Source organism: Haliaeetus leucocephalus, unplaced genomic scaffold (assembly GCF_000737465.1).
Source record: "Haliaeetus leucocephalus isolate CR32 unplaced genomic scaffold, Haliaeetus_leucocephalus-4.0 Scaffold339, whole genome shotgun sequence".
Classification (NCBI taxonomy): Eukaryota; Metazoa; Chordata; class Aves; order Accipitriformes; family Accipitridae; genus Haliaeetus; species Haliaeetus leucocephalus.
Window position 1 is genome coordinate 10,617,711 of NW_010972775.1, and position 13,239 is coordinate 10,630,949.

At 42.6% G+C, this 13,239-nt stretch overlaps 1 protein-coding gene across 1 annotated transcript; it reads right to left on the reverse strand.

Annotated features, from left to right (window-relative positions):
- Positions 1 to 5,668: 5,668 nt before the first annotated feature.
- On the reverse strand, positions 5,669 to 6,223 carry TNFAIP8L3 (tumor necrosis factor, alpha-induced protein 8-like 3). The gene has a single exon (XM_010571848.1). It carries the CDS (start codon positions 6,167 to 6,169, stop codon positions 5,669 to 5,671), a length of 501 nt encoding a protein of 166 aa, XP_010570150.1. The 5' UTR covers positions 6,170 to 6,223.
- Positions 6,224 to 13,239: the final 7,016 nt, after the last annotated feature.

Sequence of the window (13,239 nt, forward strand, 5' to 3'; positions counted from 1 at the left end):
AAACTATTTCCCTGCTGGTAAATCAGAGTTGTGTTAGGCAATTGGACTTTTGTAATCATATGAACTATAATAGAAGTATCTGTTTGTGGCCTATGCGTTTAAACCATTTCAGCAATGAGATGTTCAATGTCCTAGTGTTTAAAAAGAACAGCAAAAGACAATAATGCCTTCTATTGTTCATGTAATGTTCTTTATAACCATTTTCACTGTATGAATAGTGTATGTTAAGCTGTCAATATGCAGATTCAAAATGCTTTATGGTGACATTACATAAAGGAGTTTGCAGGGAATTGTACCTGTGTCAGTCTTTATTTTTAGGTTGCCCAGTCAATATTTTTCTTAATCTACCACCATCTTTGCATTTCTTGTAGTTTAATAAAATTCAGTTTAATTTTTAAAAAAAAAAAAGCTTGATACTTGTTAAACATTCTTTGCTACCACATGTAGCAGTGTTTCTGCGTATTAAGAACTGGGTTCTATTTTAATTGTTTCTCTTTGCATCTGAACAGTGATGAAGAATCTAACATTGCAGAAGTCTTGACTCCATTGGTGATTTAAATGTCCCGCGTCTCAGTTGAGGTATAAAAAGAGTGAAAGAGTACGCTTCAGATCTTTTGAACAGCATTCTGTGTGCTAGCTCACAGTATCTGATAATCTTTTTGGAATACTGCCAGATTGCGGGATTTGTTTTTAGGCATCACAAGAGACTTTGGGGTTATTCGTAGTTGACAGCAATAGCATTATTTTTAAATCCAATGCTAACATAACACACAATTTGCTATAGTATTGAGGAGTTGGGAGTTTGGGAAGTTTGACATGATTGCTGAATTGAAAGTGGTTGCAGCCCTGATCTATATAATGAGGCTGTTTTGTATGGTGTGGCTGTTGGTGTGTAAACAAGAGTGCATACTACACTGCAGTTCTGGCTGATGTGGGGCACTTAGAACAGAATGGAGTGTTTCAGTTGGAAGGGAGCTACAGCGATCATCTAGTCCAACTGCCTGACCAGTTCAGGACTAGGCCCTTGAGAACCTCAGCAATTCAGTTCTTGGAATCCCTCTGATCTTGATCCATCATCCAGTTGTCTCTAAAATGAAATATAGCTGCCTAAATAATTATACAAAGGAATATTCTTTCATTAGTTCTGTATTGAAAATCCTTTAGTGAGTATCTTCATCTTCTGTGGTGTTCCCATTTACTTTTACTTTTCTTTGACTTACTAGATCTTGAAGGATTAGCCTGTTTTCAGGGAAAGGGAAATAAGGCACGTAGAAGTAGGCTAAAAGGAAGAGAGCACATAATCCAATTAACACAAAGAAGTTTACTTTCAACAGGCAACCAGAGGCCAGTCAGAGTATGTACTGACCTTTCTGAACTGGCAGGTTAACAGTGTTTTGGACGCAAACCCTAGCTACCAGGAGGCGCCACTCTTTTACTGCTTTGTGCCATGGGCAGCTTGGAGTTCTGGACGTTTTGGCGTCAACAGATAAGTGATTGTACAGGATCTAGATTTCAACTGTTTTGTCAGGTTCTCTGCCCTTACCCCAAGTGTTTTCAGGTATTTTTAAGGAAACAAATACTTTGGTAGGAAAATTGGTGGAAGTGTGACATGGCAATATCATGCAGTATGTTTTCCTAAACATAGATGAAATCTCCTGTTGTGTTATATTACTTTCTGCTATGTATTCCCAACCCCTTCTCATCCTGTAAGGACCCCAGAGAATCAACTTGTCTAATAAATGGCACTGTCTTGAGGTTTTCCTGTACTGGCAAGAAGCTCGTATATGACATTGTCTGATGGTTTCTAAATATTGGAAAGGTAGTTATCTCCTATAGAGTCCCACTAGTAGTTTTTCAGCATAAAAGGCTGTATTATCTTTTCTGTGTGGATAAGACTGTGCATTGTGTTTTTCTGGCATTGAGGTATGTAAAAAATGGAAGTAAACCTGCAGGTTTGATAAGTCGTCCAGTTAAGACTTGCTTTTGCATTTCTGTTGCTCTGATAAGAGTTAATTGTGCTTTACCTCTTGGTTCTCTTCAGGGTCAGCTATTTATATGCCTTTCTATGAGAACGTTTCTCTAACACAACTAAGATTACATGTTCAGTGCAATGTGCTGTTCTGTGGTACATGTATGATTTCATTACGATGCCCAAAGTGGTCGCTCCCTTGAGAGTTTCTTTAACTTTTTTCTCTTTAACTTGATATAATAAAGTTGGCAGTGATGAAGCAAAGAATATTGTGTCCTGCCATGGTATGATTCATAAAATTAAGCTGACAGCAATGTTTTACCAGCAGTGTGGCTCGAAACATCACTTACGAAGATTGCCTTAAACTTTTTATTTTAAGGTAGTTGGCAGTTTTCTCTTTGTGCCAATCTTTAATTGCTTCCCGTATAATTGCCGTGTGAGTTGTCTGCAAATCCTGAGCTCTTTCAGCCAAAACTGTTTGCCTTTTCTGGGAATAAGGATAGGAGAATATACGCTTGCTGTTGCTAAAACATTCTAGCATAGGTTCTAGCAACTCTATGTTTAGGGCAGGGATTTGGAATCTGTCAGAGGTGTGTCTTCTGTCTCACTTAAATCACATTTAGCTAAACTGAGCTAAATACATCATGGAAAACTTGCAAGAAGGTGCTTTGTAGAGAGCTAGATCATACTTGGCATGTTACGTCTGCTCTGGCCCTGACTCAGGCTGCTTGTCTATATTCTAGGCACTGCTCAGGCTGAGCCCGAGGAGAGGCTGGTACCTGAAGGCAAGAAGCCTGGGCTATTTCCTCCACATGGCTTGTGAGGGAGTTTTCTGAGCCTGGTGACTGAACCGCGCTACTAAACACATTGAGTCCTGTCCTTTGTTAGCTCAAGTGCTTGAGAACTTTGTGGAAAACCAGAAATTTCATTTGCTGCTGACGCATGCTTGTGTTGCCTATGTGTGATGCAACAGGACTGTGGATTTCCAGTTTTCTTTTAAACCTTTAAACTGTCTATCTACCTACCTCTTGCCTTCATAAAATCTGGTCATCAAAGAGCATTAAGGTTGCAGAAGTTGAAGGTGACAAAACTTAGGTTACATGAATTCCCTCCTCTTACTGCTTAATTTCAGTTTACATTGGATGGTAGAATAAATAAATCAAAAGGAAACAACAAGGGCAGTAATCACACATTTTTAATCCACAAATATGATAATACATCATATAGTTAAGGTGACCTGAACATTGCCCATATTTTAGCAATGTTATTACATACCAAGCTACAAGTACAAAAGTAAACAATGAATATACAGGATATGCAAGTATGAGAAATACTTGAAAACACTCTTTCTTTAAGGCTACTCAGATTTATAAATAAAGCAACAGAAGTTCAGCTGGTGTGTCTAAAATACCAGAATCTGAATATTGATACTTGCAACACACAAAAAGAAAGTCACAGATACAAGATATCCCTCTCCTTTGGACACCTTGAATGTTGAATAATCTCTCTTGTTCTGGCTTTAAAAAAAGAACTTAGATTTGTTTGCCACAAGTGAAACAAACACGTAAAATCTGACGTGTGCACTGGGACAGGAGTATTGGATACAATAAATACTGTTCAAAAGCATTAATTGACAAGTACGTGCTTGGAAAAAATGCAGCTAATGGTGCATGTAAACATGGCTCTGTGAATGGATGAACTTGCAACCCCGAATGTTGGTATTTATTACTGTGCGGTGTTGCAAAGGAATTGTCCACTTTCATTGCTACTAAATATACTTTTTATGGTTAAAGGAAATACCTGGGGAAATTTTACATTGTTACGAACTGCTCTGCTAATGTCTTGTGCTGCCATTTTTACTGTGCTCCAAAATGAGTTCCCTGGGAACAGATAGAAGTCCATCTAGCACAACCCAAGTGTATACCTCATCTGGGTATGTGTATTCTCAACTGTATAAAGGTGCAACAGTCAGAACTGTTGTTGCAAGAGATGAAATACAGTTATTCTGTGGTGAAGAAAGGCAGAATAATAAAATTTTGAGCAGTTTTCTCTACCCCCATTGTATTTAAGAGTTTAAATGAGAAACATGAAGTTTTCTTATCCTGAAGTAAGGAGTGATCAGCACTGGACATTTTCCTTAGAGAGGAATGGCTTTCAAATATATATTTTCTTGCTTTGTCAATTTTCAAGTACATGCATCTCTTTATTATAATATACGTGATATGGAAGGTGTTACCTCCAGATAATGGGATTGTCTGCTATCTGTGTCAACTAAAAGGAGGTGGTAGATGATCCTGAAGTGTCAGTAGAGGTGAGTCTGGAGGATAAGATGTAGAGGGCAGGGAGAGGAGAGATTTCCAAACATACTTCTTTTCCTTAGGGTCAGTCAGCACCTGCCCAGCTGCAAGATTCTGCAGGTGGCACGCTGGTGTATCTGCTCTGTTCCTGTTCTCCCTTAATGCTAACAAAACTGTACAGAAACCAGTATTTCTTTGCAAAATATTTTCAGTTTGAAGACATCAGTATATTTTGTTTAAAAAAAAGAAAGAAAAAAGTCACTGAAAACATTCCGAACAAAAAATCATTGATGAAGCTCACCAGAGTCACTAAGACTGTTCTTTTAAGACCACTGTGGATATACTACACTTGGATGGCACTGCAAGCATAGCGGATGGGGTACCTTTTTTATCACACCTCTGTTTTACTGTAGGAACAAGTTAACATCATGGACATGTTAAACCGAGAGTTTTATCTAGGCTGAATATTTTGAGGTTGGGGGATGTAAGTGTGACTTTGCTGCTCCATTGGTGTCTTAGTCATGCTTCTCTTCACAACTGCAATTTCACAGTCTTCCCAAAGAGTATTTTGTTCTGTCAGGCAAAACAGTAAGAGCACAAATAGCAGCACAACCTTCAGCCTAAACTTGTCTGATTTTACCAAATACACAGACCCTGAGAGTGGGGAACCTAATGTACTACTTTATCTAGTTTTCTGGTTACCTTTGAGCTTGAAGCGCTGAGCTGCTTTTCAAAATTAAAACGAAACCTTCTTTCTGTTATTAGCATGTATAAAACTAAACTCTAATGAAAATATTGCTTCATAGAGCAGTTCTTTAAATTTTCTCCTACTTCTACTCTGTATTATTTGTTATTCCCCTATTAGACATAAATACCATGTAAAATCAGAGATGCCTTCTCATATTGATTCCTGATCCTTTTGAAAGGAGTAAGCTTAATCCATTACAGCGCTACTTTCTGTCTAAGCTGTTTCAGTTAGCGTGGAAATGATAAAAACATACGCACCAAGGGCCTGGGGGTAAATTCCATGCGTTGCTCTTTTGCCTTCACCTGTCTATTTTTACATAGCCATGCGTTTGAATTTACTTTCTTTTCACGTGTTCAGCCTTGAACACAAAGCTAGTAAGATCATGGTGTATAGCACTCTGTTCCCGAACAATATATATCAGCAGCCTTGTTCACTCTGGTCCTTGGAGAAAACTGAATTATCTGAACAAAACATTAAAATGGATAGCTTTCCGATTTAAGTTTTCTACTTCATCATGAGCCTGGTGAGCACTTTCTGGCCCCTGTTGGAGACTGTAGTAAGAGACTGGTGGGAAGGAAGCTCGCTTGCTCACCATAGCTCATGAAGGGTTCTAGAGAGAAGTTTTTGGTTGGCTTCTTATTTTTGAGCGTGGTTTCAAAGGACCTTCTCATCAAGAAGTTTGTTGATGCCATCGCAGATCTTTTTGAGGTATGGCCGACAATCCCCATCAAGACTGTAAAGGGCGGTTAGAAATTCCACATCCGCAAAGTGATTGAAGACATGGTTGATGCGCCCGTGGGATCTCGGTGTCAGGTGTCGATCTACTAGTTCGTGCACAAGGTCTTTACATTCATTCAGAAGTTCTGCAAGAACATTTCTGTCAAAAGTGTATTCTACCTCGTAGAAACTGACAATCGTCATGGCAGTTTGGTTCAGCTTCTTCCTGAACTTGTCTACGATTTCCAGCTCTTCTTGGTTGAACTGATTGTTTCGATAGAGGATCCCGATTTTTATTGCCACTTTAATCAGGTCTTTCATAATTTTATGGGCTTCCTTTTTGTTTCTTGTGTGTTCCTTTGTTACTTTGTACAGCTCATCGAAGATTTCACTGCTTGTGTCGTCGATTAGCATGTTAGCCATGGTTTTGGTTGCCATTTTACTCAGGATCTTTTTCTGGGCTTGCAGTGCAAGATTCTTAGAACTGAAGCAGTCGGGACCTGTTTTGGAAGAGCAGAGAAGAGGGAAAATGTTAATTTTATTTGGTGAATAATTTTCACAGTCAGTTAAGAAAAGTAGTACCTGTGTGCTTCACTGAGACATTATGTGTATCGCTGCTCATTGCATATAGTCATGACTGCAGTAACGGGAACACTTCCAGCACTGTATTTCCAGGTATCCTTGGGGTCTCAGACATTCATTTTTCAGGTCTTACTGTCACTGAGGATTTTTGCTTACAAATTAAGAACAGAATATTCTGGCAGGGGATATCTATGCTCGTTCTTTACTAGTATTTTAATTTTGAAGGTCAATATTAAAGCTTTCTTGGCAGAGAGATCCGTTGAGATACTGTAGTCGAAATAATACATAAGCTATCAGAGACAAGCCAAATGAGATACGGGCAAATTAAATACATGAACCTGAAAGAGTTACGCTTTTGGTCATTAGGAGGCACTGTTGTTCCACCGTTAGACGAAGCAGCATCTCAGATAAGGCCTAATAAAGCAGATTCATAAGTGTGGATTTATTTGCTTTAATCTCTACTAATGATATCTTTCCCATTTGTTAGCAATTTGCAAAATTATAGAATGTGATTTTTGTAAAACGTTGGTGCTTCAGTGCTTGTGGTTCCTACCAGATGAAAATACCTGAGCTATTTCCTCTACATTTATCAAGGAAATATCTCAGATTTTTTTATCTTTTACCCATCTGTGCAAGTTTCACTCAGCATAACACCTGAGCATGTGGCTACTCCTGCTGGACTTTATCCAGTGAGCTTCTATAATTATTGGTAGAGATTAATTTGACCTTCTTCTGTTTTTCCCATTAATGTTGGTTTTTAACTGACCCTATATGGACAAAGTGAAGGAAATGGAAAGATTTCAGATGAAGTAATCATGCAGTTTAATATTAGGGTAGTGAAGTCTCTGTTGCATCAAAGGGCATTTTATCCCTGTAGCCAAACGATGACGAGTGTGCATACACTCGGGCTTACAGCCAGCGAGGTGAGTGCTGAGCGCCGGCAGAGTGGCACCTTTGGTACGAGACACCTTCCTCGCCTTCCCTTCGCATCTGCTCTCGACATTTGCTCACGCAAAGGAGATAGACGCCTGTCTTCCCCTGCCAGCTGGGGACCTCGCTCCGCTCACAGGGAGACCAGAGCCCTGGCTGGTGCAAGGGCGAGGGAGGTAACCGTGTCCTTCACCAACGGCTGGGAAATCAAACCACTAAGAGATTAAAAATAACAGTAGAAACCAAAGCTTCCAGTGCCGAGTTGATTTTGAAGCCTGAGCGGGTCTTAGGCTGGCTGGGCGAGCTCCGGAGGCCTTTTCTAGCCTTCAGCACACGAACGCCGTCGCCCCGCTGCGCAGCCGTCATCGGTCCGTGGCTGCGGTGCGGGCTGACCCACGGCCTCGCTCGTGCTGCCGTGGGTTCACCGCAGCCTCTCCTTCCTCCCCACGCTCCCTACGTCCTCGTCTGAGGAAAAAGGGGTGCTGGGTGCCTGGGCTCACTTTGAATAAGCAACGCTCTGAATCTAAAGAGTCTTCTGTTTAAATCCTGTTTTTCAAGTTAGCTAGAATATTAAAGTTGTCATCCTTCTTTGCGTGCTACAGCTGTACCACTGAGCAATATGAAAGAGTAACATTTAATTTCAACTGAACCACCACCTGGAAAAAGTAATTCAATGTGCTTAAAAGAATTGCTTGTCATTTGGAGAGAAAACCGTGGGGCTGAGCTGCTGACTGGAGGAAATAGAAATACTGTGATTTAATCTAGAAATGATAAAACCAGGATGAAAGCATTCTTTCACTTAGTGGTACATGGGTATATAAATAGTATCCATGATGAATAGTTCTGTGCATTTCACACAGTAAAATGGAAGATTAATATTACTGTCTCTTTCTGTAGTAAGTGTTTGCTATTAATGAAGTGGATGTAGTTCTGCAGTATCTGTTTTGATCAAAAACTGAAAATAATAGTGGATTTCTAGAATATTAATTTTACTAGTGTTCATGACGCTTTAGCCTCTGTGTCATTTTCACCAGGTGAGAACCTAGCTGGCTCCTGCTGTGCTCAGCTCCACTGCAGGGAGAGCTTTGCAGAGCCGTTGCAATTCTGCAGCTCGCAGCAAAGCCGGCAGTTGTGGCGCACAGAAAGAGGTGGCTAGCAAAGTACCGCGTGCCCCACTGCACGTCCCGTGTCTTTGGCACGCCAGTGCGTCTGTGGGACAGCCAGAACCAGCACAACCATCAGCACACAAGCATGCACGTGCCCTCCCATCTGTATGATTTCTGGGAGACAAAATTTGATGCTAAATTAGCACGTAAAAGCTTCCAATAAGCTTCTCAGAAGTGAGGTTTGTCTGGCACAAAAAAAAACCCCAACCAATGTGGTTCAGGGGTATGTTCCTGTATTCAAAGTCCTGGCTCTCATCCACAAAACTGAACAGAATGTGATCTTCAAAGATGGATTTCTTCCCCTGTGACACCCTTGGGTTTGGTACCTCAAATGACGGTAACACAGCTCCTAGCAAAAGGTACAAGCTACGCAAAGGGCAGCGCAGCCAGAGAGCATCGGGCTGAGTTTAACTGAATGTTAAGGCTGGAGTGTTTTTCCACGGCAAGTTCCAAGTGTGGGATCTGCTATGTAACAGCATGAGACTGAGCTCCTTCTCATCTTTCTAAGAGTAAAACAAAATAAAGAAATCTGTTATTACATGGGAGCTACTCAACTTTTCTCTAGAAGCTGTATTCCCTGTTCCTCTATCGTTTCCTTTACCAGGCCCTAATGCTATATCCTCCCCCTCCTCTTGTACCTCTTGCTCTCCTCTGCTCAAACCAGGACCCCAGTTTCACGCCTCCTATCCCTGCTGTGGCCCCCTTCGCCACGTCGTGCTCCTGTCTCTCCAGCCTGTCTCACCATGGCATCTCTAACCTAGCACCTAAGCCATGCCAGCCATGAGTGCTCAGAGCCCTCAAAAGCCAGGCAGATCCAACTGCTCTGTGCACACTCCCTCCATGATTCGTGCTGCTCTGTGTATTGTAAAATCTGTAATAGCTGGTAATTGGCTTCACCACCGTGACTGCCGTGCGCTCTCTCCCGGTCAACTGTACCAAGCAGACAAGGCTGCGGTGGGGAAGGGTGGTACCTGGTGGGGACACAGCACAAGCTTGTGCATACGGTGGTGCTCTGTGTTAAATACAGAAGCTGCAGCATGCTGCCATGGTTCCTCCACCGTGTTGGGAAACCGCTGAGAAGCTCAGTGAGGAGGACGCCAGGTGCACCCCAGCTGCACTAGCAAGCTGCCAACCTGGACGCCGGGATCGGCACTCTGCAGAGCCCCAGCCGTGGTCTCCAGCTGCCCAAGCGCCCGCTGGTGGGGTCAGACAACATGTTCGCGATGAGGAACAGGTAGACCACAGTCATCAACCCATTTGTGCAGCCTAGAGATGGCGTGGGGTCTGTTTGCAATGGGCTATGCTCAGCTTTGCTTAAATTCAGGGAGTGCAGTTTTACAGTGGCATATCCTGGAAGGAGTGAGAGAGACTGCTTGGATTGATTATTTGGATCCCTGGCTCCAAAATCACGTAGTGCTCAGACACCAAGGTGATGCCTTGCCTTTCAAAGATCACAAGTTGCTAGCCACGTGATTAAATTCAGGCTTTCATGGGAACTGCAGGTTTACTCTGGCAGTCTTTTCTCACTGCAGCACATTGCTCGTTACACAAAATACCTCGTCGCCTCCCACATACAGCAATTCTGTTTTCTGCTTTCTTTCATACAGCAAAACAAATCAGCAACAACATTATAGATGCTATTAGCTTTCAGGAACATTACCCCAAAGCTAAAAATGAAAAAGCAACCTCCGAGCGTGCTGCTTTGCTGGGTAATGATTAGCTTCCATTATAGAAAGTCTGACATCTCAGTTTTTACTTAAGTTAAAGACCAGTTCTGCCTTCAGATCTGCTCTCTCCCTCTCTGTCTTCTAGAGACTTGCGTATGAAAAAAGCCCCTTGCGATGGGATTGATCCCACAGCAATCTTCCATCCTTCAAAAAGTGCAACTCCTCAGCCCTGTATTTCCACAGCTGTGATACCCGAGGGGGGAGCGGCGCGCGCCCAGCTGCAGGCAGGGCGAAGGGGAGAGGCTCCCCGTGCCCAGGCAGTCCTGCGGTCAGGATGCGACACCACTCCCCACTAGCGACAGCCCAGCTTCTGGCACACAGTGCTGAACATGACAAAGATGTCTCGCATCCACTAGACTTAATAACAGGATTGCTTAATAACAGAGTTGCTTAATAATAGAAGCGTGGAAAAAGTTTGGCAACTCTAGAGAGCGGATGTAAGAGTTTTATATCTTGAGAGGTTTTGAGACTAAAATGTAAGAGCATCTGTAATATTCTCGGAATATTTTGATTCCAGATGGCTGTACCAAGTACAAAATGGTTAGAACTAAATGCTCAGCAATACTATTTTCATGTAAATATCCATTCAGCCACTCTGTACAAAACCCACGGCAGAACCAGTGAACCAGAACATGCTCCCGCTATGCCCAGGAGAGAGCATGGTGGACGTTTTCTGAAAGCAATTACACAGACGTGGAAACAACCGCCCCGAGCACGTGAATCCATTTCCCTACCAGTTAGCCACTTCTTAGTCTAAAGCCTTAACAAAGTTTTGCAGCCAAGATATTTTCTCCCCTGGCAAACAGCTGAAAGACATGTTGAAGTGAGCTATGGAGGGAGTGCTGCTTCACAGGTAAAAATGGAGAGAGTAGAAGTTAATCTGAAGAGTTTCTGTGGAGTTCATCCAGTGGATTTTTAATTGTAGCAGGCTTCCTTGGAGAGAAGGGGTAAAAAGCAATTTCTTTGGTTTTGTCACACCTGTGGAGTTACATCTGACGCTGGGAGCTGTTACTGTAGCGTCTGCTGCAGCTTGTACTAGGAAATCTATTACCTCAACCATTGACTTCACCTGGTCTCAAGTGAGTCACGCTTGGAGCTGTGTGCCTTATCTCCCACTTACACTGTGAGTACAATCCCACCTCCCGGCAGTTGGTGGTGGGCTGTGTTTTCAAGCCACTGCCAAGCGGTGTACGTGTGGAGTGGGCTCCTGCAGCCTGGCAGGAATGGGAGGTGATGGGAATCGGAAGAGGTCCCTGCATCTGTGCTCCAGCTGCACCCTAAGTAAGCAAAGGGCTGAATCTTAACTGAACAAGAGGGAAATACACAGGAAAGGAAAGATGATGAAGAAGCTGAAATATTTTTAATACTCCTGAATCCTCAATTTGCCAATGCAGTGCAGCCTCTGCAGCAAAAGACGGGCTTCAAGGAGTCAGCAATGCTGCTGGAAATGTGGGCATCCCTCCAGCTGCGAGCAGTTGCTCAGGCTTGTGGGAGATGGGCTAAGCCAAGGGACAGGCACCCTCCCAGAGTCTGCTACAGTATGAGATAGCTGGGTTGTGAAAATTGTTGTAGGAATGTGCTGTTGTAATGATTTGTGTGACCCAGTTTGAATGCACCTGTGTACTTTTAACCTGCCCCTGAGCCTGGAGAGTCTGGGAATGCCAACAAGAAGGAATGAGGCAGCTGTATCATAAAGCACTTGCAGGGAGTTGAGCAGTGAATATATGAATGGTTAATCCAGCGTTGCTGCTGGTGTTGATAATTTACTGGACTGGCAGCTTGTTTCATTATAGCCTGGAGTTACCTGTAATGTCTCTTTTTCTTGACATAAAGAGTTAAGAAAGCAAAAATAACTTTTGAGGAAAATAAAAGCAGGGAGTTTTATTAAGCTGTTATGTAAAGCTATAAGGACAAGAAAAAGCTAGTGCAGATTTGGAAAGGAGAATGTAGAAAAACAAAGAATAAAAAAAATCTAGTTGCTTAATTCGCAGCATTCAGGCAAAATGTTTAGAGGTAATGAGCCTGCAAACTTGTGTGTTTTATTTATCCTTTAAGTATCACTTACATGTTATAAGATCGATTAGGAAAGTGAACTGCAGAACTCAGGATTTCAAAATAGCTCTAAAAGCAGACAGGAAAAAAAGTGCACTGAAAGCACTTCTCCCATAGCATTTTAGTGCTGAGCAGCCAGGGAGCTAGCTGTAAGTGTGTGTATTACTCTTGGACAGCTACAGGATCACTGCAGAAGAAACATTCAGTGTTTCCAATAACTTTAAGCCAAGAAATCCAATAGACCAGATGGAATATATCAGCTTTCAGGGAGGGCCAATTTAAACATGTGTAAGCACCAGGGGCCCAGCGCTCAAACTTTTAACACTTCTAAATTGTTACTATGAACATAAAAGGGTTGCTCATTTCCGTAGTGGAACAGGAGATTACAGACTGATAATTATATGATCCTGGGAGAATGTACTCATATGCAAACGTCTGAAGGCACAACTTGGACATGGTGGAAATGGCAGCAACAGCCCTTTACAGAGGGAACATGACTGAATGGAAAAAAAAAAAAGACCATTTTTCCTTTCGGTGCTTTATACAAGCAGCAATCATATTGCAAAAAACTACTGTCTGGGAATCTAGCAACTGGAGATTCCTAATGATAGTCTTATTTCAGCAGCTGGCTTGTATTTGGCATTTACTTTACTAAGAATGTATCGTGTTGCTACATACTGGAGTGTGCCTTTCAATACCTGGCAGAGGTGGTGGTAGGCTGGGGAGCCCCTTCCGTAAAGAGAAGAGGAGCAATGCAGAACGAGTGGTTGAATTGTTGTCCTTGTCTCGGTAATGCCTCCAGAGAGGATGTCCAGGGGGAGAGGAGCTCAGCTGCAGTTTCCATCAGCTCTGTTGGAGTTGCCAAGAAAGGGGCTGGCTAAGCTTTTCTCCTGCTACCTCCGGTAGCTGGCCGGGAATTGCACTACACCACTGTATTCTTCTCCCGTGTCTAAAAGCAGTAGCTGGGAAGTGGTGTCTGGATAACAGGACTGTCCTGTGGCTGAAACTGGCCCGCGGTGTGGAAACCTTCACAACAGCTCCCTCGATTATA